The sequence below is a fragment of the Theropithecus gelada genome, chromosome 12, assembly GCF_003255815.1.
Source record: "Theropithecus gelada isolate Dixy chromosome 12, Tgel_1.0, whole genome shotgun sequence".
In the NCBI taxonomy this organism is placed as follows: domain Eukaryota; kingdom Metazoa; phylum Chordata; class Mammalia; order Primates; family Cercopithecidae; genus Theropithecus; species Theropithecus gelada.
Window position 1 is genome coordinate 79,947,494 of NC_037680.1, and position 27,045 is coordinate 79,974,538.

The 27,045-nt window shown below is 44.8% G+C and overlaps 1 protein-coding gene across 2 annotated transcripts in view; it reads left to right on the forward strand.

The window, feature by feature from the left end:
* Positions 1-7,292: 7,292 nt before the first annotated feature.
* LOC112636521 (cytochrome P450 20A1) overlaps positions 7,293-27,045 on the forward strand; it is a 67,884-nt gene continuing 48,131 nt past the window's right edge. The window contains exons 1-4 of one of the 2 annotated variants that reach the window (XM_025405247.1): positions 7,293-7,991; positions 14,892-14,941; positions 15,798-15,964; positions 20,958-21,100. In XM_025405247.1, the coding sequence (XP_025261032.1) occupies positions 7,920-7,991; positions 14,892-14,941; positions 15,798-15,964; positions 20,958-21,100 (432 nt within the window). In that variant the 5' untranslated portion in view covers positions 7,293-7,919. The remainder of the gene's footprint in view (positions 7,992-14,891; positions 14,942-15,797; positions 15,965-20,957; positions 21,101-27,045) is intronic. The other variant, XM_025405246.1, reaches the window with a different exon arrangement.

A 27,045-nucleotide genomic window follows, 5' to 3' on the forward strand; every position in this document is an offset into this window, starting at 1 on the left:
GAGAAGAGGGCCACTGTCTTCCAGAACCCAGAATGGTAGATGCATTGACAGCTTGCACTGCGCACTGGGAAAAGTCGCACTCAATGCCAGCCCGTGAAAGCAGCCAGGAGGGAGGCTGTACCCTGCAAAGCCACAGGGGCAGGGCTGCCCAAGACCTTGGGAACACACCTCTTGCATCAGCATGACCTGGATGTGAGACATGGAGTCAAAGATCATTTTGGAGCTTTAAGATATGACTGCCTCACTGGATTTTGGATTGCATGGAGCCATTAGCACCTTTGTTTTGGCCAATTTCTCCCATTTGGAATGGGTGTATTTATCAAATGCCTGCAACCCCATTGTATCTAATAAGTAACTAACTTGTTTTTGATTTTACAGGCTCATAGGCAGAAGGGACTTGCCTTGTCTCAGATGAGACTTTGGACTGTGGACTTTTGGGTTAATGCTGAAATGAGTTAAGACTTTGGGGGACTGTTGGGAAGGCACAACTGGTTTTGAAATGGGAGGACAGGAGATTTGAGAGGGGTCGGGGTGTGATGATATGGTTTGGCTGTTTCCCCACCCAAATCTCATCTTGAATTGTAGCTCCCACAATTCCCATATGTTGTAGGAGGGACCCAGTGGGAGGTAATTGAATCATGGGGTGGCGGCTCTTTCCTATGCTATTCTCGTGATGGTGAATGAGTTTCATAAGATCGGATGGTTTATAAAGGGGAGTTTCCCTGCACAAGTTCTCTTGTCTGCCACCATGTGAGACATGCCTTTCACCTTCCACAATGATTGTGAGGCCTCCCCAGCCACATGGAACTGTGAGTCCATTAAACCTCTTTCTTTTGCAGATTGCCCAGTCTCGGGTATGTCTTTATCAGCAGCATGAAAATGGAGTAATATGTCAAGTTAACACACTGACTTCCCAAATTCTGAGTGAATGAAACCATATAAATAAATTTGGCCCTTATCATCCTTATGTTTTCTTTTCCTTAAACAAATACCCATTTCCATACGTACTTCTCAGCATCCCTCTAATACAAATTAGCAAGGTCTCGTTGCTCCTTTGATGTATAAGCCAGTGTTCTGCTCCAGGTCCAGGCATTATGAGTAGAGTATTTTAAAACAACAATAGAACCAACCAAATGTGTTCTGTTTTTTATGGTCACTATGTTCTGGCAATAGTAAACTGTGAGTGACAAATTACCCACCCTGCTGTACCATCACCTGTCCCCTTTCTCTTGCAGTGCCTCTGTTCTCTAGGAACTGAACTGGTAATTGTCTCCCTGGGCTATGACAGGTTTAACTGTCTTTACCCCACACAGTCCATTATTACCTTTATTATTTTATTAGTTTATTATTATCAGTCTTTTTTTTTTTTTTTTTTTTTGAGACAGAATCTCGCTCTGTCACCCAGGCTGGAGTGCAGTGGCGCAATGTCGGCTCACTGCAAGCTCCACCTCCTGGGTTCACGCCATTCTCCTGCCTCAGCCTCCCAAGTAGCTGGGACTACAGACGCCCGCCACCACGCCCGGCTAATTTTTTGTATTTTTAGTGGAGATGGGGTTTCACTGTGTTAGCCAGGATGGTCTCCAACTCCTGACCTCGTGATCCATCCACCTTGGACTCCCAAAGTGCTGGGATTACAGGCGTGAGCCACCGTGCCAGGCCTATTATCAGTCTTTATCGCCTAGAAATAATGAGAAGAAATGGGAATTCTTCCTTAGGATAATGGCCACCACCTTGTTATATAACTGACCCAAAAGAAGTTTCTGAAAGACTTTCAAGTGAAGGAAGTTAGCTTCCTCAGGCAGGGGAGACAGGCCCACTCCCATCGGCAAGGAAGGTTCAGTGGGACTTGGGGTTTCAGCTTTGTCTTCCTCTGACCAAATGTACTGATCTCAGAGTCCTATTCCTTCTCAAACAGTGCTGTAATTTAGAATAAAAGACTTGGCAAGATTCTGCTTTTAGCTGGCATTATAACTCTACAACCTGCACAGTTAGATTTTAGGGCCTGTAACTCAGCCATATCTGCCCTGCAGCTGCACAGATTTTTTGTTTGTTTGTATTTTGAGATGGAATCTCACTCTCTTGCCCAGGCTAGAGTACAGTGGTGCAATCTCAGCTCACTGCAACCTCTGCCTCCTTGATTCAAGCAATTCTCCCTGCCTCAGCCTCCCCAGTAGCTGGGGTTACAGGCGCCTGCCACCACGCCTGGCTAATTTTTGTATTTTTAGTAGAGACGGGGTTTCACCATGTTGGCCAGGTTGGTCTGGAACTCCTGACCTCAGGTGATCCGCCCACCTCAGCCTCCCAAAATGTTGGGATTACAGTCGTGAGCCACCATGCCAGGCCACAAAATATTCTTTTGAGAAGAATGGAAGCCTTCTGGTCCTTCACCTATACCATCTTATGTTGGAAGTTCAAAGCCTTAAACTTGTTTTTTTTTCTTTTCTTTTCATAAGCTCTATAATGCAGTCAGAAATAGTCATCTATCCCACCATCTTTTTTTTTTTTCTCCTTCTTCTTCTTCTTCTTTTAGACAGAGTCTCACTCTGTCGCCCAGGTTGGATTGCAGTCGTGCCATCTCAGCTCACTGCAACCGCTGCCTCCTGGGTTCAGGTGATTCTCCTGCCTTAGCCTCCTAAGAACCTGGGATTACATGCATGTGCCACCATATCCAGCTAATTTTTGTATTGTTAGTAGAGACAGGGTTTCTGCCATGTTGGCCAGGCTGATCTTGAACTCCTGGTCTCAAGTGATCGACCTGCCCTGGCTTCCCAAATTGCTGGGATTACAGGCATGAGCCACTGCATCTGGCCTATTCCACAATCTTTTGTAATACCCATTGTTGCTATCAACAATCACTTGACCATGTAAAATTTCTTCCCTACTGACATCCCATCCCATGTCACCACTGACAATAATTTGAATAACCTTGTTGTCACTGCATGCTACACATTATCACTATCAATAATGAATCTCATCATGAGGTTATCAAGTATGTGTTTAAACCGGTCCTAGAATTCCAACTTGGGAACTGTTTGAACTGTTTCTGGGAGCCACCCCTTGTGCCAACTAGAGTCAGTTCTGACAGTAAACAGTATCTCACTCCAATAGTTCAAAAGACTTTAAGGAAGAAACTATATACAGAAGTGTGGGGAGGATTAAGGGAACCAATAAAGGATGCTGAAGTATCCAGAGACTAGCAACAAGGGAAACCACTGTCACTCCTAGGTCTGAAGGGGCAAAGAGAGAAAATATTATTGCTGCTCAGAGAGGGTTGGAGGATCATAGGAGGATGCTCTACCTCAAAAGCTATATATATAGTGGGATATAGCTCCCGCCAGAAAATATGGCTCAGAGTTGAAAGGGAACAAAACAGGAGGCTTCTAAAGCTGCTCTCTTCTCATCCTCAGCCTACGATGCCTCTTGGTAGAATTAGAAGTGAGCTCATAAGGAACCCAGGTGGCATAGTCTGAAGGAATGAACGTCAGTGGTCACAGTTGCATGGTAAACACACCAGACAGTGATAACGTAAGCATACCCTGAGAATGACCCTATATTCTAAGAACATTGTATGTTCACAATTCCAACCTAAGGAATCCAGGAGGAGCCAACCAGAGATTCATTTGGAGGTTGTTGTCAGCTGGGATTGCGCCACTGCACTCCAACCTGGGTCACAAAGTGAGACTCCGTCTCAAAAAAGAAAATTAAGGCCGGGCACGGTGGCTCACGCCTGTAATCCCAACACTTTGGGAGGGCTCTGCCTTTTGTAATCCAAGGCAGGTGGATCAGGAGGTCAGAAGACGAGCCTGGCCAATATGGTGAAACCCTGTCTCTACTAAAAATACAAAAATTAGCCGGGCATGGCACGTGCTTGTGGGCCCAGCTACTCAGGAGGCTGAGGCAGGAAAATAACTTGAACCTGGGAGGCGGAGGTTGCAGTAGGCCGAGATTTTTCCACTGCACTCCAGCCTGGATGACAGATGGAGATTCCATCACACACACACACACACACACACACACACACACACACACATATTAAAATAAATACATTTGTAGGATTTTTTAAAGCCACAGAGTTTAAAACTTTTGTGTGTTTTAGATTTTTTTTTAGAGACTAGTTCTCGCTATGTCACCCAGGACAGAGGGCAGTAGCACAACCATAGCTCACTATAACCTTGAACTCCTGGGCTCAAGTGAACTTCTGAGCATCCCAGAGCCCTGGGATTATAGGCGTGAGCCACTGTGTGTGGCCCAAAAACAATTTTTTTTTTAAGATACGGAGTCTCGCTCTGTCGCCCAGGCTGGAGTGCAGTGGCGCGATCTCTGCTCACTGTAAGCTCCTTCTCCCGGGTTCACATCATTCTCCTGCCTCAGCCTCCTGAGTAGATGGGACTACAGGCGCCCGCCACCACACCCGGCTAATTTTTTTTTTTTTTGTATTTTTAGTAGAGACAGGGTTCCACCTCGTTAGCCAGGATGGTCTCGATCTCCTGACCTCGTGATCTGCCCACCTCGGCCTCCCAAAGTGCTGGGATGACAGGCGTGAGCCACTGCGCCCAGCCCCAAAAGTTATTTTTTAATTCAACATGAGTACATGTTGAAGAGAAGTATGACAGGTGATGAAGAAAATTACTTTCAAGGATAAAAATACTTTCATTAGAATAAAATTCTGTTGGATAAGTGCAATAAAAATAAGTTCAGAAAAAAGAATCATGGAAAATTTCCAGTTGTTCACGAAAAGTGTACGGGTTTTTTGTTTTGTTTTGTTTTTGTCCAGGCTGGAATGCGGTGGCACCATCTTGCCTCACTGCAACTTCTGCCTCCTGGGTTCAACTGATTGTCCTGCCTCAGCCTCCTGAGAAGCTGGGATTACAGGCGCGTGCCACCACACCTGGCTAATTTTTGTATTTTAAGTAGAGGCGGGGTTTCACCATGTTGGTCAGGCTGATCTTGAAGTTCTGACCTCAAGTGATCCGCCCGCCTCAGCCTTCCAAAGTGCTGGGATTACAGGTGGAGCCACGGCACCCGGCCAAGTTTGTGTGTTTTTAAAAAAAGTCTGAGAGTTATCACATCACTATTATATTTCCATTCCTTTTCATACAATTAAAAGAGAGCTGCAACAATTTCAAAACGAGAATATTTATAATATGTCAGAAATTTAATCCTTTAAAGTCAAGATAAAAATTTTAGATGTCAACACAAAAAATGTGTGAACGGCCGGGCGCGGTGGCTCAAGCCTGTAATCCCAGCACTTTGGGAGGCCGAGACGGGCGGATCACGAGGTCAGGAGATCGAGACCATCCTGGCAAACACGGTGAAACCCCGTCTCTATTAAATACAAAAAACTAGCCGGGCGAGGTGGCGGGCGCCTGTAGTCCCAGCTACTTGGGAGGCTGAGGCCGGAGAATGGCGTGAACCCGGGAGGCGGAGCTTGCAGTGAGCTGAGATCCGGCCACTGCACTCCAGCCTGGCTGACAGAGCGAGACTCTGTCTCAAAAAAAAAAAAAAAAAATGTGTGAACGGATATAAATGTGTGTGTGTATATACATATTATATATATATATTTTTTGCATATATATAATGCTTTTAGGGAGTACCTAGGCAAAACGTTTTTAGGAACACAGGAAGAGGAGGTAGATGTCTAGTTTTAGAGACTCACTATAAAATATGGTGCCCTGCCCAATTTCTGGAATTTTTGTCTCTTTTTTACAGCCCTCAAAGTTCAGAGAGTCTCAGGCTGTAGGTCAATTTAGGGCTAAAAGAGAATTCTAGATATCCGGAAGGATTGGTACCTAAGATTATGGTTATATGGCTACTTTATGCACTTAAAACTCTTACGTTTGGCCGGGCGCGGTGGCTCACGCCTGTAATCCCAGCATTTTCGGAGGCCGAGGCGGGCAGATCACGAGGTCAGGAGTTAAAGACCAGCCTGGCCAACATGGTGAAACCTGTCTCTACTAAAAATACAAAAATTAGCTGGACATGGTGGCGCGTGCCTGTAATACCAGCTACTCCGGAGGCTGAGGCAGGAGAATTGCTTGAACCTGGGAGGCAGAGGTTGCAGTGAGCCGAGATTGCGCCATTGCACTCCAGCCTGGGCTACAGAGGGAGACTCCGTCTCAAAAACAAACAAACAAAACAAAACAAACAAATAAAAAAACTCCTACATTTACTGTTTTGAAAACCTATTGGGAACATCAGTTTGACAAGAAATATCTTTAAAATTCTAACAAGAGACTTAAAAAAGAACTTTGAACATACGACAGTTTAAAGCACATTTATATGCAGAGAAAGACTTAAAAATACAATTTTTGCCAAGTGAAATATTAAACAGCATGTTTCATTATATTTGCCATAGATGCCAATAGAGTTGGCATTTTCAATGAGGTATGTTTCCTGCTTATGTAATAGTCGCTTATCATAGAAGCTGTAAAATCAACCTGGAATTTCTCTTGCCAAATTGCTGCCTGTTCTTGACATTTTACATTATTAAATATATAAAATCTATAAATACTTTTAGCACACTTTCACTAAAAGGAGCACTAGTAAGTAGCAGGCCTTGCCTTGTATTTCATTAGCCAAGTCAAAACTTCTGAGCCATGCGAAATAGAAAGAGGGGTCCTAGGGTATTTTATGCCCAGGGCAACGAATGCCAAAATCAGTTTTGCTAGGAGCTGTGCTAAGTGCTTTTCATAAAATATGTAAATTAACCTACAGGCAACTCCATGTGGTATTATTTTCACTGTTTTACCTAGAAGGAAATGGAAGCTTAGAAAACTCAAGCAATTTACCGAAAGTCAGAGTTAACAGAGCAAGGAAACCTGAACAGAGTGCAGCCTCCGCTCACCAGAAAGTGTCTCAAAGAACCACATTTACTAGTACTTCAGACACAAATTCTGCGAAACAAGGCGTATCTACTCTTGTTTTACTCCCAGACACTTCGCTGTCCCGGTTAGATCAGTGGTGGTTTTCATTCAAATTTAAGTGTGTAACAGTGTCCCCGGGAGGGCTTTGTTAAAACAGATTGTTGTACGCGCCCCCTCCCCGCGCCCGCCCCGAGTGTTTGATTCAGTAGGTGTAGTTTGGGATCGAGAATCTTTCTATTTTCTTTTCCTTTTGTTTTGTTTTGTTTTTGAGACAGGGTCTCGCCCTGTCGCCCAGGCTGGAGTGCAGTCGTGCGATCTCGGCTCACTGTAGCCTCCAACTCCCCAGCTCAAGCGATCCTCCAGCCTCAGCCTCCGGAGTAGCTGGGGCCACGGGCGCGCGCCACCACGGCCGATTATTTATTTATTTATTTTTTTTTGTAGAGACGGGGGTCTCACTATGTTGCCCCCGCTGGTCTCAAACTCCTGGGCTCAAGCGATCCTCCCGCTTCAGCCTCCCAAGGTGCTGGGATTACAGATGGAGCCACCGCGCCCGGCATCGATAATCTGCATCTCCAACGAGCTCCCGGGAGACGTTGATGCAGCTGGTCCGGGGACCACTCTTCGAAAATCATTGGTTTAGAGGTTTTAATCCTGAATCCACTGGGAAAAGTGTTGGGCGGACAGAGCACTGCTAACTCCTAACTTTTCTCAGAAACCTGGGCTCTGCATTCGCCAACAACTCGACTCGGTCCCAAGTCGCGGGCATATTCTGTCTCAAATCGTGTGCACCGCAATCGCCGCCTTGGGGTGGAGGATGGCGCTAGGCGGCCTCAGCCTCCGCCTGCTGCTCGCAGGAACCCGCGCCCCGGCTCCTCGGCGATCCATTGCTCTCTCCGCTGACGCCGGCCGCAGGTCTCGGTCACGCCCCCGGCGGCCCGTTGGTTCGCGGGTCCCGCGGGGTGCCCCCGCCCACACGCTATGCCTTAAGTTGGGCCAGGCTGAGGCGTTGCTGCTCGAGCGGCCGATCTGAGACGTGGCTCCCTGGGCGGAAGAACCATGTTGGACTTCGCGATCTTCGCCGTTACCTTCTTGCTGGCATTGGTGGGAGCGGTGCTCTACCTCTATCCGGTGAGCGTCGTCTTGGCTTTCTGGGGCCCTGAGCGCCGCCCCAGCCTCTCTGTCGCCCGCATCCAGGCCGACCTGCCCGCTGCGGGCCGCAGGGGGCGGGCCTGAGGGGAGGGCTCGGGATCTCTCCGGGGCTTCGGCGCGGGGACCGCACCCGGAGTCACGTGACGCCCCACCGGGCAAGCGCTGAGAGCTACGTGGGCTGCGCCCCCTACGCCTCAGGCGCCTGGCCAGGCCGGCTGTAGCTGCTGAGGAAAAACCCGCGCCTCCGCGGGCCGACCTCACCTTGACAGGCACCCCGCGCCACTCTCCAAGGCGGCTCCCAAGTACTTTGGGCGGCTTTTTGGCAATAACTCCGCTAAACCCAAATTTCATTTCCCGGTGTGTCGGAGGAGACTCCTGGGCGCGCCACTCCTTTCTCCTTTCTTGAGGATTCTGCCAGCACTTGTGTCTTCCTCCTTTCCTTCTGTCCATCGATCTATCCTGACTGGAATCCAAAGTGCTCGAGGTCCAGGTCTTGCTCCTCTGAGGGACTCCAGGGCAAATGCTTCTCTCGGGGAGAGCGCCGCGCTGCAGGTTCGGGTGCGAGCTTGCCTCGGCCGCTGCCGTCTCTCCGAGCCTCCTGTCCTCCTCTCTCCGCTAGCCTCCGTCCCCCAGAGAGGGAGGGTCTGAAAACAAAAGCGTTGATGGCTGAGGACCGTCTTTAAAACCTGTTCTACGCACTTTGGGAGGCTGAGGCGGGCGGATCACGAGGGCAGGATATGGAGACCATCCTGGCCAACATGGTTACACACCGTCTCTACTAAAAATACAAACATTAGCCGGGTGTGGTGGCGGGCGCCTGTAATCCCAGCTACTCAGGAGGCTGAGGCAGGAGAATCGCTTGAACCTGGGAGGCTGAGATTGCAGTGAGCTGAGATTGCACCACTGTACTCCAGCCTGGTGACAGAGTGAGATTCCGTCTCAAAAGAAAAGAAAACAACAACACTTGTTCTACAAAGCAAGGTGGTGGTTTTACAGTGAAAATTGAAAAGTAGCTGAACTGCTGGAATTGACCATACACTTTCTTAAATATTCTTTTCCGAGCAGGTAAATGGATTAGACTGGAATCTTGCAACTACACAATAAGGGACTTCCTGAAATCTTATTTTCTGAGAAACTAAACAATTTCAGTGGTTCTTGAATTTTTGGTGGTTTTAAAATGATACTCTTCTTTGATCAGCTCATAGACGCACACTGTTTATTCTTGGCACTAGATATGTGCCAGATACGGTTCCATGTGCTGGGAATCCAGCCATGAACAAACCAGACAGAAAATTCCTGAGTCTTGGAATTTACTTCCTAGAGAAGGGGAACAGACAGTAAAAACAAGTAATATAGGATTGTGCGTAGAAATAAAGTTGGGGATAGGTAGATTGTTATTTCAAAGTAGGATAGCCGGGAGCTAAGGAGACATTTCAGCAGAGACTGGAAGAAGGTGAAGGTGCAAGCCATTCAGGTATCTGAGAAAGAGCATTCCGGGTCGAGGGAGCAGCAAATACAAACCCTAAGAGGGAGACCCGCCTGGTGTGTTCCTGGAAAGCAAGGGGACCAGTGTGGTTAGAATGTAGTAAATGAGGAAGAGACCAGAGGAGAGAAAGTCAGAAGGATGGGGGTGAAGGACAAATTTTAAATGACTTGTAAGGCTAGGCTTTTTTTAAATGGACTTTTGCTGTGTGCCACTGGAGGATTTCAGCCATTTGAAATTGGATAGAATTAAAATTTAATTTTATTAGATAAATTTTAAAAGAATCATTCTGGTTGCCAAGTCATGAATAGACTTGGGTCTCCAGGTAAGGATGGAAGCAAGCCGAGTAATTAGGAGGATATTATCATTTCAGTTTGGATCATGTTAGTAGTGGCAGAGATAATGAGAACTAGTCAGTTGTGAAGATAGTGCCAATGGGCTTTCCCAGTGGATTGGATGTGAAATGTGAAAGAGAGGCATCAAGGAAAACACCAGTTATTTTTAGCCTGGTATCTGGAAGGATGGATTAATTCCAGGGAATATCAGCGGTTTTGTTGTTGTTGGTTGTTTTGGTGGGAGGTAGTGAGGATTTATAGAGATTAGGAGTTGGTTTTGGGTAGGCTAGGTTTGAGATGCCTTTTAGACATCCAAGTGGAGATGTTGATGAGTAACTGAATATATGTCTTGAGTTTATGGGAAAAGTCCAGGCTGAAGATACACATTTGGGAGCTATCAATGTATAGATGGTATTTAAAGCGAGGAGAACCGGTTGCTATCTCCCAGACAATTTAGATACAGGAGAGAAGAGGTCCCAGGGACCATACCCTGGATTCTCCAGTGTTAATGGTTGAGGAGAGAAACAAGAGCCAGCAAAGGAGACTGAGAAGGAGCAGCCACATAAATAGAAGGAAGCCAGATGTTTTAAGCAGAAGAGAAGCAGAAGAGGATAATCAGCTAAGTCAAATGCTGCAGATATGTCAAGTAAGTTAAGGCCTAAGAATTTAGTAACATTGGTAATCGTTTTTGTGTTTCGTTTTGTTTTGTTTTGTTCCGTTTAAGAGACAGAGTCTCTCTCTTGCCCAGGCTGGAGTACAGTGGTACCATCATAGCTCATTGTAACCTCAAACTCCTGGCTCCAAGCGATCCTCCCACCTTAGCCTCTCAAGTTGCTGGGACTACATGCGCATGCCACCACACCTGGCTAATTTTTAAATTTTTAATATTTTGATACAAAGTCTTCCTCTGTCGCCCAGGCTGGAGTGCAGTGGCATGATCTCTGCTTACTGCAGCCTCTGCCTCCCAGGTTCAAGCGATTCTCCTGCCTCAGCCTCCCAAGTAGCTGGGACTGAAGGCACACACCACCACGCCCAGCTAATTTTTTTATTTTTAGTAGAGACAAGATTTCACTATGTTGGCCAGGCTGGTCTCGAACTCCTGACCTCAAGTGATCTGCCCACCTTGGCCTCCCAAAGCACTGGGATTACAGGCATGAGCCACCGCACCCAATCTAATTTTTAAATTTTTTATAGAAATGAGGTCCCACTATGTTGCCCAGGCTGGTCTTGAACTTCTGGGCTGAAGTGATCCTCCTGCCTCAGTCTTCCAAAGATCCAGGATTACAGGCATGAGCCACTGCAACATTTGTACTCTTAAGAAGAGTGGTTTCATGTAATTGGGGTGATAAACCTAAATGGGTGGATTCAGAGATATCAAGTATAGATAGCTTTTTAGAGTTTGGCAGTAAAGGGTGCTGGTAACTAGAGAGGGAAGTGAGGTGACGAAACTCTTAAGGTAGGAGAAATTACATTATGCTGATGAGGGCTGTCAAGTCATGAAGGAGAAGCTGATGATGTAAGAAGCTTATGGCCAGCACAGTGACTCAAGCCTATAATCCCAGCACTTCGGGAGGCTGAGGTGGGAGGATTGCTTGAACTCAGGAGTTTGAGACTAGACTGAGCATTATAGTAAGACCCTGTCTCTAAAAAAATAAATAAGTAAGTAAATAAATTAGGCATGGTGGTGAGTATCTGTGGTCCCTGGTCCCAGCTACTTGGGAGGCTGAAGCAGGAGGATCGCTTGAGCCTGGGAGATCGAGGCTGCAGTGAGCCAAGATGGCGCCATTGCACTCCAGACTGGGTGACAGAGTGAGACCATGTCTCAAAAAAAAAAAGCTTAGGTTCCATGGTCTGTTACTATAATCACTCCTTTGCATATACCTTCAACTCCTTTGCCCCGTATCCTTTGTCATAATCATCTAGCAAACCCTAATTGTGATTAAATCCAATGCTCTGTCAATTCTGCCCCTGAACCCACACAGCTGGGAAAAAAAAAAAAAAAAGGCGGAAAAGAACACAGCCATACTGACTAGTCTCATTTTAAATTCATGTACCTTAAGTGGGGTGTCTGGAAATCACCTGGTGTATCCAGTCTCCAAATCTTCCAGATAACTTTTCATTCCTTCCCTGTCTTCAAATCTTCTGTCTTCACCAATAACTGATAATTTCTTTTTTGTTTTTTTGAGGCGGAGTCTTACTCTGTCACCCAGGCTGGAGTGCAATGGTGTGGTCTTGGCTCACTGCAACCTCCACCTTCTGGGTTCAAGCGATTCTCCCACCTCATCCTCCTGAGTAGCTGGGACTACAGGCGCGTGCCACCACATCTGGCTAATTTTTGTATTTTTAGTAGAGATGGGGTTTCACTATGTTGGCCAGGCTGGTCTTGAACTCCTGACCTCGTGATCTGCTCTCACCTCCCTCCTTCCTTCCCTCCCTCCCTCCCTCCCTTCCTTCCTTCCTTTCTTCTCTCCCTCCCTCCCCCACCTCCTTCCCTCCCTCCCTGCTTGCTTGCTTTCTCTCTCTCTCTTTCCCTCCCCCTCCTCCCTCCCTTCCTCTCTCTTTCTTTCTTTCTCTCTCTCTCCCTTTCCTTTCCTGTCCTGTCCTGTCCTTTCCTTTTTTTCTTTCGACAGAGTCTCGCTCCGTCTCCCAGGCTGGAGTGCAGTGACATGATCTCGACTCACTGCAACCTCCGCCTCCTGGGCTCAAGAGATTCTCTGCCTCTGCCTCCTGAGTAGCTGGGATTACAGCGCCCACCACCACGCCCTGCTAATTTTTGTATTTTTAATAGAGACGGGGTTTCAACATGTGTGCCAGGCTGGTTTTGAACTCCTGACCTCAAGTGATCCACCCACCTCAGCCTCCCTAAGTGCTGGGATTACAGGCATGAGACACTGCTCCTGGCCTCTTTTTTTGAAACAGGGTCTCACTCTGTCACCCAGGCTGGAGTGCAATGATGTGACCTTGGCTTACTGCATCCTCGACCTCCCAGGCTCAAGTGATCCTTCTGCCTCAGTCTCCTGAGTAGCTAGGACTACAGCGCTAACCACTGCACCTGGTGAATTTTTTGTACTTTTTAGAGAGACAGGGTTTCGCCACGTTACCCAAGCTGGTCTCAAACTCCTGGACTCAAATGATCATCCTGCCTTGGCCTCACAAAGTACTGGGATTACCGATGCAAACTACCACACCTGGCCTATTTCATTGAAAAAATAAAACCAATCTGGAGATAATTTCCACACCACCCTGCCTATCTGCCTAAATGTGTGCCCTTATATTCCATGTTCCCTCCTATTACTATGAACTGGCTATGCTCCCAATTAAATGTCCCCCCCATCTCTTCACTCCTGTACTAGATCTCCTACCTTCCCACCCACTCAAGAAAATGGGTCCGGCACAGCAGTTTTTTGTTTCCTTTTTTTTTTTTTTGAGACAGAGTCTCACTCTGTCACCCAGGCTGAAATGCAGTGGTGCAATCACAGCTCACTGCAACCTCCGCCTCCCAGGTTCAAGCGATTCTCATGCCTCAGCCTCCTAAGTAGCTGGGACTACAGGAGTGTGCCACCATGCCCAGCTAATTTTTGTATTTTTAGTTCAGACGGGGTTGCCATGTGTGTCAGGCTGGTCTTGAACTCCTGACCTCAAGTGATCATCCACCTCAGCCTCTGAAAGTGCTGGGATTACAGGCAGGAGGTGCTGCGCCCTGCCACGCACAGCAATTTTCTTCTGTTTCTTGCATCATCATCATGAAACTCTTAGAATGGACCTTGATTTTTTTTTTTTTTTAAAGCCAAACCAGCTGGGACCATATATAAACTCATAAACTCAGAACAAAGAAAGAAAAATGTACTGGGTATGTGTTACTTGATGTAAAGTGTGTATTAAATTCTTTAAACACCTTAGTTTAATTGACACAGAGGAAGAATAATACCCTGAATGAAATAATTCTTTTTTTTTTTTTTTTTTTTTTTGAGACAGAGTTTTGCTCTGTTGCCCAGGCTGGAGTTCAGTGGCGTGATCTCAGCTCACTGCAAGCTCCACCTCCCGGGTTCACGCCATTCTCCTGCCTCAGCCTCCCAAGTAGCCGGGACTACAGGCGCCCGCCACCATGCCCGGCTAATTTTTTGTATTTTTAGTAGAGATGGGGTTTCACCGTGTTAGCCAGGATGGTCTCGATCTCCTGACCTCATGATCTGTCTGCCTTGGCCTCCCAAAGTGCTGGGACTACAGGCGTGAGCCACTGCGCCCGGCTTTTTTTTTTTTTTTTTTTTTTTTGAGATGGAGCCTTGCTCTGTCGCCCAGGCTGTAGTGCAGTGGCACGATCTCGGCTCACTGCAACCTCTGCCTCCTGGGTTCAAACAATTCTCCTGCCTCAGCCTCCCGAGTAGCTGGGACTACAGGTGTGTGCCACCACACCAGCCAGTTTTTTATATTCTTAGTAGAGAAGGGGTTTCACTGTTAGCCAGGATGGTCTTGATCTCCTGACTTCGTGGTCTGCCCTCTTCAGCTCCCCAAAGTGCTGGGATTACAGGCCTGAGCCACTGCGCCCGGCCGAAGTAATTCTTTTAACAAAAAAAAAATTCATTTTAAGTTCAGGGGTACAAGGGCAGGTTTGTTATATAGGTAAACTTGTATCATGGGGGTTTGTTGTATAGATTATTTCATCACCCAGGTAATTATTAAGCCTAGTACCCATTAGCTGTTTTTCGTGATCCTCTCACCTTCTGAAAGGCCCCAGCATGTATTGTTTCCCTCTATGTGTCCATGTGTTCTCATCATTTAGCTCCCACTTCTAAGTGAGAACATGTAGTATTTGGTTTTCTATACCTGTATTAGTTTGCTAAAGAAAATGGCCTCCATCTCCATCTATATCCCTGCAAAGGACATGGAAATCATTCTTTTCCATGCAAAGAATCCCTTTTTTTGTATTTTAATATAGAAATGATTTCTTAGATTCAACTTAATTGGAAAGCCATTATTTAAGGTCCTGCAGATGTCTTGGTGAAACACATCTTACTTATGGGTTATATGATAATTCATTATTATAAACTTTTTTTTTTTAAGGCTTTCAGACAAGCTGCAGGAATTCCGGGGATTACTCCAACTGAAGAAAAGTGAGTAATTATTTTCTTGGAATTCAGTAGAGTTAATTCTTCATTATTGATATCAAGACAAAACCATATTTTTAGCCAATCATGGTAGCTCTTGCCAGCTACTGAGGAGGTTGAGGTGGAAGATCGCTTGAGGCCAGGAGTTTAATGCTGCAGTGAGCTATAATTGTGCCACTGCACTCTAGCCTAGGTGACAGAGCCAGACTGTGTTTCTAAAAGATAGATAAATAAAAAGAAAACTAAGGTTATTTTGTGGTAGGACTAGGGAGACAGATGGAATAGAGTAGGTAGTTCAGAAGACAAACCAAAATGATAAACCATATTTTTAGATTACTCATCTTATTCAATTCATTTCCTTTGATTGCCCTACCTTTACCTTGGCAGGTAACCTAAACTTTGTTAACAGAAAAGAGAGTCGTGTAAATCAAAACATTTCATTGCTTTCACTTCCCCTTGCCAGAGAAAGCTGAAAAGAAGATTAAGATAGAAGGAAAGAAGGAAAAGATCGCCATAGCTGATCTGATGATTTTCACCAGCTGATGATGTCCGTTGTCATCTCAGAATTAGGTGCTGGGAAAGTGGGATAGTTTCCAGTATCTAAGTCAGATGTTCCTATGGAGCTTTCTTATTTGGTTTGAAGTGTTAAGAATTCTTAAAATATCAGACAAATCCATATCTAAATATAAGTATAGAAATATAGCAAGAAGGCAAATATAATTGAGTTTTGGATTTTGGACTAATTTGAATTTCATGAACCTTTGTTCTCATTTATTGACACAGTTAATTCAGAGTCAACTGTTGTTTTTCTGATTTTTCCAAGTTAAATTGATGATTTTGTCAAATGTTGCTCTTTTGCCAGAGATGGTAATCTTCCAGATATTGTGAATAGTGGAAGTTTGCACGAGTTCCTGGTTAATTTGCATGAGAGATATGGGCCTGTAGTCTCCTTCTGGTTTGGCAGGCGCCTCGTGGTTAGTTTGGGCACTGTTGATGTACTGAAGCAGCATATCAATCCCAATAAGACATGTAAGTTTCATTTTCTTTCTAATTACCTGATCCTTACCTTTTAAGAATGAATGTTTAGCCCCGGCACGGTGGCTTATGCCTGTAATCCCAACACTTTGGGAGGCCGAGGCGGGTGGATCACTTGAGGCCAGGAGTTCAAGACCAGCCTGGCCAACATGGTGAAACCCCTTCTCTACTAAAAATACAAACACTAATCGGGTGTGGTGGCACATGCCTGTAATCCCAGCTACTTGGGAGGCTGAGGCATGAGAATCTCTTGAACCCGGGAGGCGGAGGCTGCAGTGAGCCAAGATTGTGCCGCTGTACTCCAGCCTGGGCGACAGAGCGAGACTGTGTCTCAAAATAAAAAAAGAATGAATGTTTATAAATAAAGAACTGTATATATACATTGTTCTTGGATAGGAATAGCCAACATTTATTGAATACTTTGTACTATGTGCTAGGCACTGTGCTGAAGTCTTATTAACTCATTTAAGATAGTATTTTAAATAATTGTATTTTTCCTTAATTTATAAGCATATATGATAAAATCTCAGTGTAAATTCCAACAGGATTTTTTTTGGGACCCTGAAAAAATAGTTCCAAGGTGTATCTGGAAGAGTAAATGTACATAAGCAGCCAGGAAACAATCCTAAAAAGAGTATTAATGGGCTGGGCATGGTGGCTCATGCCTGTAGTCTCAGCACTTTGGGAGGCCGAGGCAGGTGGATCATGAGGTCAGGAGATTGAGACCATCCTGGCCAACATGGTAAAACCTTGTCTCTACTAAAAATACAAAATTAGTTAAGCATGGTGGTGTGTGCCTGTAGTCCCAGCTACTCGGGAGGCTGAGGCAAGACAATTGCTTGAACCTGGGAGGTAGAGGTTGCAGTGAGCTGAGATTGCGCCACTGCACTCCAGCCTGGGCAACAGAGTAAGACTCTGTCTTCCAAAAAAAAGAATATTGATGAGGGAAATACTTGTACCATCAGTTAGTATAGAGTATTATAAAGCTAGATTAATTTAAAGAACCTTGTACTGGCCAGGCACAGTGGCTCATACCTGTAATCCTAATGTTTTAGGAGGCCAAGGTGGGATGATCACTTGAGCCCAGGAGTTCAAGACCAGTCTGGGCAACATAGTGAGACCCCATCTCTACAAAAAATACAAAAATTAGCCAGATGTGATACATGTGTCTGTAGACCTGCTACTTGGAAGGCTGAGGTGGGAGGATTGCTTGAGTTCAGGAGATTGAGGCTTCAGTGAGCCAAGGTTGTGCCACTTTACTTCAGCCAGGCAGCCAGGGGACAGGGCAAGAACCTGTCTCTTAAAAAAAAAAGAATCTCCTGGCTGGGCATGATGGCTCCTGCCTGTAGTCCCAGCACTTTGGGAGGCCAAAGCAGGCTGATCACCTGAGGTCGGGATTTCGAGACCAGCCTGGCCAACATGGTGAAACCCTGTCTCTACTAAAAATACAAAAATTAGCCAGGCCTGGTAATGTGCGCCTGTAATCCCAGCTACTTGGGAGACTGAGGCAGGATAATCTCTTGAACCCGGGAGGCAGAGGTTGCAGTGAGCTGAGATCACACCACTGCACTCCAGCCTGGGTGACAGAGAGAGACTCCATCTCAAAAAAAAGACTCTCATGCTATGGTCAGGCTAGGCAAACAGATGTAAAAGAGTGGAGAGTTCAGAAGACAAACCAAATATATATGATAAAGATAGTATTTTATGACAAAAGGGAAAAGTAATAAATGGTTTGGGGAATATGGGTTAGCTATTTGTAAAAAATAAATCTCAATCCGTGCCTTATTCTATTCCTCGCCCCCCGCCCTTTGCCCAGGCTAGAGCGCAGCAGTGCTGTCATAGCTCACTGTATAACCTACAACTCCTGGGCTCAAGCAATCCTCCCACCTCAGCCTTCTGAGTAGGTGGGACTATAGGCATGCAACACCATGCCTGATGAATTTATTTACTTTTTAGTGGAGATGAGGTCTCGCTACATTGCCCAGGCTGGCCTCCAACTCCTAGACTCAAGTGATTCTCCCACCTCTGCCCTCCAAAATGCTGGGATTATAGGTGTGAGCCACTTCACCTGGCCTCTGCCTTATTTCTTATATCAAAATAAGAAATTTGATATATTTCTTATATCAAAATAGATGATTAAAATATCAGGTCATAAAGGTAATACAAGAAAACATGGTTAAATATTAAATTTTTTCTCTTTGGTTGGAGATAATGTAGATAAACCTCTTCTTAAAATGGTAAAAGATCTAGGAGCTGTAAAACACAAGTTAGATAAATCTGTCCACATAAAAGTGAAAAATTGTAGTACAATAACAAATACTTTGAATGGATGCGGTAGCACGTACCTGTAGTCCCAGCTACTCAGGAAGCTGAGGTGGGAAGATGGCTTGAACCCAAGAGTTGAAGACCAGTCTGGGAGACACATTGAGACTGTCTCTAACTTAAAAAACAAAGTCAAAATCACCTTGAGAAAGGAAGAAAGAGAGATAGTAAAATGTTGGCTACACATTGCTACACCTGATGTGTAGTAATTGATTACCATATTTTTGTTAAATAAAAAGGCACCATGACAAAGTTTAAAAGAGAAATGGAAAAGTAATTTACCACCAATATGTTAAATATATATAGTACTTAAAAAATAATCAGAAAAAATAGGCCAGGCGTGGTAGCTTACGCCTGTAATCTCAGCAGTTTGGGAGACTAAGGTGGGCAGATCACCTGAGGTCAGGAGTTTGAGACCAGCCTGGCCAACATGGTGAAACCCCATCTCTACTAAAAATACAAAAATTAGCTGAGCATGGTGGCAGATACCTGTAATCCCAGCTACTCGAGAGGCTGAGGCAGGAAAATCGCTTGAACCTGTGAGGAGGAGGTTGCAGTGAGCCAAGATCGTGCCATTGCACTCCAACCTGGATGACAGATGGAGACTCCATCTCAAAAAAGAAAATGCCCTTTTAGAAAAATAGGGAGAAACAAGGTTATTAAGAAAGGAGTAAACAAATTTAAAGATTTCAGCCTCACTAATATTCAGTTGGGTACAAATAAAAATGAGAAATTGACCGGGCACAGTGGCTCAAGCCTGTAATCCCAGCACTTTGGGAGGCGGAGGCAGGTGGATCACAAGGTCAGGAGATCGAGACCACGGTGAAACGCCATCTCTACTGAAAATACAAAAAAAATTAGCCGAGCGTGTTGGCGGGCGCCTGTAGTCCCAGCTACTCAGGAGGCTGAGGCAGGAGAATGGCGTGAACCCGGGAGGCAGAGCTTGCAGTGAGCCGAGATCGCACCACTGCACTCCAGCCTGGGCGACAGAGCGAGACTCCGTCTCAAAAAAAAAAAAGAAAAAAGAGAAATTTTACTTATCTCCCTAGAAGAGATGAAGAATACCGGCAGAATGCATTGTCCATGAGGGAATGGGGAGTCACGTGGTGTACATGTGCTATACAGCTCTCTGGAGAAAAACTTGACAGTAACCATTGACCTAACAATAATATCTTAAGAAGTTGATACATAAATTGATAATCACAGATATGAGAAAATATTTATATTAGCATTGTTTATAAAAAATATTTGAAACAACCTAAATATCAATGGCTGAATAAATGAATACTTTCAGGCCTGAATATGATGATGTAGACTGGTTTTATCAGATACTTATATAGCAATTATGATATCTCAGCACTATTCCAAGCCCTTTACAAATACTAACTCATTTAATTCTCAGAACAACTTCATGAAGAGGGTATTATGGTTATCCCTTTTTTGCAGAAGAGAAACCTGAGGCACAGAGAGGTTAAGTTACTTGCCTAAGGTCACAGCAAATTAGTGATGGAGCTAGGACTTGAAGTCAGGCAGTCTGGTTCAAGATTGTACTTTTGTAGAACAAGGATCTCTGAGGAAGAAAAAAAAAGATTGTGCTTTTAATTACTAGGCTTTATACAACAAGAAAAGATGGCTCTGTTGGGGAATATAATGAGGAAAACCAGAATGGTCTCTGCTCCTGTGGAGTTTCTAGGCTAATGTTGGAGAGTGAGGGAAGTATGTAAACATCCAAATTATCACACTAATGAACTGAGAGAAGTGCTCTGAAAGAGGGGAATGTAATTCTTTGTGAAATCTGACAGATTTTTCTGTCTCTCTCTCTCTGTTAAGAAATGTTAACAGCTGTGAAAAATGTCTAAAATATTAACAGTATCTCTGATGCATTTTGCTGTCTTTTCTGTATTGTTTGAATTGTTTTTACAATGACAGTGTATCTTTGTATGCCTCTGAAAACAATAGTCATTAAAGAAACAAGAATTGGAGAAAATAAATTTTTGAATTCAGCTAAATAATTTTACTGTAATACTTGATAACCACAAACCACAAACTTAGTAGCCATTTTGCTTTAAAATCAGGGGAATGTGCTTTTTAAAAAAAATTTTGAAGACATTATAGTTATGTAGCCCAGTATTAATGACTTAACAGTGGAATTCCCAGTCAGGATATTGTGTTCTTGCCAATTTTCACCGACTCTTAAATTGTTCATATTTTAAAAACAGTCTGCCAGGCACAGCAGCTCATTCCTGTAATCCGAGGACTTTGGGAGGCTGAGGCAGGCGGATCACTTGAGGTCAGAAGTTTGAGACCAGCCTGACTAACGTGTTGAAACCCCATCTCTACTAAAAGTACAAAATTAGCCAGGAGTGTTGGCACACGCCGATAATCCTAGCTACTTGGGAGGCTGAGGCAGGATAATTGCTTGAACCTGGGAGGCAGAGGTTGCAGTGAGCCAAGATCACGACATTGCACTCCAGCCTAGGCAAGAAAAGTGAAATTCTGTCTAAAAAATAATAATAATAATAAATAAAAATAGTTAAGGGAATTATGAAAAACAGTTGCCATGCTTTCAGCTATAATTCTTTACCTCCCTGATCTCTTGTTCTCTTACAGGGCATCTTTTTGAGTGATTATTTTGATACAGAAATATTTAATTTGTCTGTTTCAGCGGACCCTTTTGAAACCATGCTGAAGTCATTATTAAGGTATCAATCTGGTGGTGGCAATGTGAGTGAAAACCACATGAGGAAAAAATTGTGTGAAAATGGTGTGACTAATTCTCTGAAGAGTAATTTTGCCCTCCTCCTAAAGGTAAGGTGATAAGTAATTTGGTTTAGTGTTCTACCACATAAATAATAGTATTTTTTTTTTTTAGTATTGATATGTACTGTCTTTGCTACTCTTTTCTTTCCTGTCTAAGCTAATTTTATTTTCCTGAAATTAAAAACAACAATAACAAAACACACAACACAAAAGAAAACAAAAATCTTAACATCCAGACTCACTGTATAAGTTGGAATGATGAGAGTACAGAGCACCTGGTTTTCTGTATGTATGTGTATATACGTATATATACACACCTGTATATATGTATATGTACACATATATAGTGCACAAAATATATACATATATGTATGTATTTTATTGTTGTTGAGACAGAGTCTCACTCTGTCACCCAGGCTGGAGTGCAGTGGTGTGATCTCAGCTCACTGCAACCTCCGCCTCCCAGGTTCAAGCAATTCTCGTGCCTCAGCTTCCCTAGTAGCTGGGATTACAGGTGTGCACCACCACGCCTGGCTAATTTTTGTGTTTTTAGTAGAGGCAGGGTTTCACCATGTTGGCCAGGTTGGTCTTGAACTCCGGACTTCAAGTGATCTACCCACCTCTGCCTCCCAAAGTGCTCCATGATAGGAGTTTTCAGATGCTGCTTGGTGTAATGTAATGGGGAGCCGAGCAAGAAGACACGAGGCAGATGAGAACTGAGGTAGCCTTTATTGGGCTCGCCAGCGAGGTTCACTGGTCCACTAGGAGGAGGGCTGAGGAAGTCGCGCTTGGGGCAGGTATCGGGGGGGCCTTTTATAGGGCGAGGTAGGCGGGGTTTGTAGGTTTCGGTTTTCCTGAGTTAGGTTTCGATTTCTGAGGAATGACGTATCCAGGAGCTTGCGCAGAGCAGGGGTTTTTTGGCCGGCGCGGGCTTTTTCGCGGGCTGAGAGTCTTAGCAGGAAGTGAAGGGCGGGAAGTCCTAACAAAGGGCCTGCCATGCCGGGTGATACCGCCATATTGGGTCTAGATTCCTGCCTAACACTTGGCTTTGGAGAGTTCCTTATTCCCACTACAACTCTGAGCTGTAGGGCAGCTCCTATTAGCCGTATGCAGATCACCACAAGTCTTAGTCGGCCCCACACTTTCTTGGAGCACACAGTCCCTGGTAAGAGATCTGTGACTCCCCACTTCGCAGCTTATGAGCCTCATTAGGCCCCTCCATTCACACACTTTCACACACTTCCCCACTCCTAGTTCCTGTGTTCGTAGTTGGGGTGGTGAGAGTGGCCACCCAGTTTCCCAGTTGGGGTGGTGAGCCACTCTTGTCACCTCCAGTTTCCTAGTTGGGGTGGCTAGCCACTCTCGCCACTTCCAGTTTCCTTTTCGTAACTCACTTAGCGAGCCACTCTCAAGTCCTGTGTTGGTTCAGGTGTGAGCCACTCTCGTCGCCCCGAGCCCCTCTGGATCAGAATATTCGGCACACCCCAGGAGGTGATCAGGCTCCTCTTTTGTCCCCATGGGTCCTGCCTTGGGCCCCAAAGCCTTACTGTGGTTCCTGAAGCGTGCTGTTTCTGAAATCGTCCTGTAGCCCCTCTTTAGGTTCTGCTGTGCTGCTGAGCAGGGGTGCCAGGTCAGGGGAGAGCTGATCTCCTCTATGGGCTGAAGTTCTCCCGGCAGCGCCTGGGGTCACAGGTCTCCCCTGGCCCAGGGCTCCAGCCCCCAGAGGCAAAGGAGACAGTAAACCTGCCATCTCGGGTCCCTTCGTGGTCACCAAAAATGTTGCGGGGAACTGAGGACCAGAGAGACTGATATGGAGAACAGGAGGATTGTTTATTTTAAGGTACGCACGGGCTCAGTAGATTCGCATCCAAAAAACTGAACATTGAACAACGACAGAGCGGGGTTTTTATAAGCGGACTTACAGAAGCAAAACAAAAGCAGTTAATTATACAGTGACAGGTCACGTAATCTATAGCATAACATAACTTGTGACCTTGCATAGCTGGTGACCTTGTAGCTGTATTGAAAGAAAAACAAGAACTGGCTAAATACAGACATTTGTAATACATAATCATGCTTAAGAAGCCAGGGAAAGGAGTAACAGTAAAAAAAAAAAAGATATCTTTCTCTTTTTCTCCTTCCTTTAACCTTGCTCCGAATGGGGGTGGTGGTGTCTGGAGCGTTATCCTTTGGCCTTGGCTTTCCGGACAGTGTTATCTTATAACTGTCCTTGAAGTGAGCTTGCTGGGCAGAGAAAAGCTTGTTCTTTTCTTTTCTTTTTTCTTTTTCTTTTTCTTTTTTCTTTTCCTTTTCCTTTTCCTTTTCCCTTCCCTTCCCTTCCCTTCCCTTCCCGTCTCGTCCCCCCCCTCCCTTCCCCTCCCCTCCCTTCCTTTCCTTTTCCTTTTCCTTTTCTTTCTTTTCAGACGGAGTCTCACTCTGACACCCAGGCTGGAATGTAGTGGCGTGATCTCCCCTCACTGCAACCTCCGCCTCCTGGGTTCAAGCAGTTCTCTGCCTCAGCCTCCTGAGTAGCTGGGAATACAGGCACCTGCCTCCATGCCTAGCTCATTTTTTTTATTGTTAGTAGAGACAGGGTTTCACCATCTTGGCCAGGCTTGTCTTGAACTCCTGACCTTGTGATCCACCGCCTCAGCCTCCCAAAGTGCTGGGATTACAGGCATGAGCCACCGCGCCTGGTGTTGGTCTTATCTTTTTAACCCTTGCCTTGCCTGTTACTTTTCTTAGAGTGAATGAATGCATATTTTATTTTTAAATTTCTGCCTCAACTTGAGGTCAGGAGTTTGAGGCTGGCCTGGCCAGCATGGTGAAACCCTATCTTTACTAAAAATACAAAAATTACTTGTGTGTAGTGGCACATGCCTATAGCCCTAGCTACTCAGGAGGCTGAGGCAGGAGCATCACTTGAACCCAGGAGGCGGAGGTTGCAGTGAGCCAAGATCTTGCCACTCACTGCACTCCAGTCTGGGCGACAGAGCTAGACTCGTCTCAAAACAAAACAAAACAAAAACTTCCTATCATTCCAGTGTTTTGTGTGCACAGTAGAATTTTAATGTTATCAGATTATACGCATGGATAATCTTTGTGTTTTTTATTTACTATTGTATTGTAAGCATTTTTTTTTTTTTTTTTTTTTTGAGACAGAGTCTCGCTCTGTGGCCCAGGCTGGAGTGCAGTGGCTGGATCTCAGCTCACTGCAAGCTCCGCCTCCCGGCTTTACGCCATTCTCCTCCCTCAGCCTCCCGAGTAGCTAGGATTACAGGCGCCCGCCACCTCTCCCAGCTAGTTTTTTGTATTTTTTAGTAGAGACGGGGTTTCACCGTGTTAGCCAGGATGGTCTCAATTTCCTGACCTCATGATCCGCCCGTCTCGGCCTCCTAAAGTGCTGGGATTACAGGCTTGAGCCACTGTGCGCTGTCCCTATTGTGAGCATTTTTATAACACTTAGTATTCTTTGAAAATCACATTTGATCTGGGTGTAGTGGCTCACACCTGTAATCTTAGCACTTTGAGAGGCTGAGGTGGGTGGATTGTTTGAGGGCAGGAGTTCAAGACCAGCTTGGCCAACATGGTGAAAGCCCATCTCTACTAAAAATACAAAAAAATTAGCCGGGCATGGTGGCATGCATTTGTAGTCCCAGCTACTTAGGATGTTGAGGCATGAGAATCACTTGAACCTGGGAGGCAGAGATTGCAGTGAGCCAAGATTGCGTCACTGCACTCCAGCCTGGGTAACAGAGTGAGACTCCGTCTCCAAAAAAAAAAAAAGAAAGAAAGAAAAGAAAATCACATTTGAAAAGAACCTGTAATGTCAATTTTACCTTCTAAATGCCTTTCAAATTGATCTACTTCTCTCCCATCAGCATTGCCATCACCCTGGTTTAGATTTACGTAATTTACCTGGATTGCTTATTTCTCTTTCCCCTTTCCTCCCGATCTGTTTTCCCATGCTTTGCAGTTGACAGGTACTTCTTGGCAGTCCGATGAAACCTTTGACTCCTTCTGAGAATAACATTTTTAAATGCATAGCTAAAGGAAACCAATAAATATAGTTACAAAATATTAATACTTTTTATAAAAACTTAAGATATTATATTTGCCTCTTTGTTAATGTGTTAAATAGCAAGATTTATAGCAAGATCTAATAATCTTTCCAGAAACTTCCATGATTTTAAAGTAGTGATGCAAGGGCCAAAATTATTATTATGAGATTTTTCCAGTATTTATAATGGGAATATATTTTGAGATTTGTATTGGTTTAAAAAGTCAGAGCCTATACTCATAATCGAAGGAAATGCCAAGTTTTATTCAGAGGTTAATTAAAAAGAAAGATTGTTTTTTTCCCCTGATCTGAGTTCATAGACTGCACTGGATTCCATGAACAGACCCTTTGGTATCTGTGGACTCTAGTTTGAAAACCCCTTTGTTCTTGGGACAAACTCCAAATTTTTAATGTAGTCTTCAGGACTTTTAATGATTTAGCCTGGCTACTTTTCCAGCCTGGTTTCCCACATTCTCATTTGGCTTATAGTCTAGTCACACTTGTTTTCTTTTAAGTCTTCAGATGTACCCTGTTCCCTCCTATCTCAGGGCCTGTTCATGCTATTCACTTTGCCTGGAATGCATCTCCAGTCATCCACACACCTAGCTAATGTGTGTTCGTTTTTCAGCTCCTAGTTTAAATGTCACTTCCCCAGGGACGCTCTCTCTGATCATCCCACATTGCTAGATAGGTCCCCTTTTATTTATTTTGTTTTAATTTTTTAATTTTTTAAGACAGAGTCTTGCTGTGTGGCCTAGGCTGGAGTGCAATGACCTGATCATAGCTCACTGTAACCTCAAATTCCTGGGCCCATGGGATCCTCCCACCTCAGCCTCCTGAGTAGCTGGGACTACAGGCATGTGCCACCATGACTGGCTAGTTGTATTTAAAATTTTTTTGTAAAGATGTGTGTCTCATTATGTTTCCTAGGCTGGTCTTGAATTCGTGGCCTCAAGTGTTCCTCCCACCTTAGTCTCCCAAAGTGCTGGGTTTTCAAGCATGAGCTACTGCACCCGGCCAGGTTCCCCTTTTAGATGCTATCATAACACCCTGTGCCTTTCGTTTACAACACTTTTCCCAGTTTATAATTCTGTTTTATTTTATTTATTTATTTTTATTTTTATTTTCTTTTTGAGATGGAGTCTCGCTCTTTCTGCCAGGCTGGAGTGCAGTGATGCAATCTTGGCATACTGCAACCTCTGTCTCCTGGGTTCAAGAGATTTTCCATCCTCAGCCTCCCGAGTAGCTGGGATTACATGTGCATGCCACCACGCCCAGTAATTTTTGTATTTTAATAGAGACAGGGTTTCACCATGTTAGCCAGTTTGGTCTCAAACTCCTAGCCTCAGGTGATCCGCCCACCTTGGCCTCCCAAAGTGCTGGTATTACAGGCGTGAGCCACCGCACCCACCTGTAATTCTATTTTTTGTAATCCTTTGAGTGTCTGTCTCCCTCACTTAAGTGTGTGCTCCATGAAGGTAGGGACTGTTCTATTTTGATTACTGCTGTATAACTTGGCTCTTGTTATACAGCAGGCCCTCAGTTAATATTTATTACATCAGTGAATGAATACTGATAACTTAACGTTCCTAAATTCTTTGACTCCTCTGTTACTTCCATAGGTCTGTTCTTTCTTTTTTCTCCTCTGAAACATTTTTCCCAGCCTTGCCTGGCTAACTTCTACTCCAGCCTCCAGTTTAGTTAAGTATGCTTCCCTCCATGTACCGTCTCTAAACTTCCATAACAACTGGATATATTTACATAAAATTAAGATGATTTTTTTCTTTTTAAAATTTTTCACATAGAGATGGGGTCTCACCATGTCACCCAGGCTGGTCTCAAACTCCTGGGCTCAAGCGGTCCACCCACCGCAGCCTCCCATGACCAGACCCTGTCTCTACAAAAAAAAAAAAAAAAAAATTAGCTGGGCATG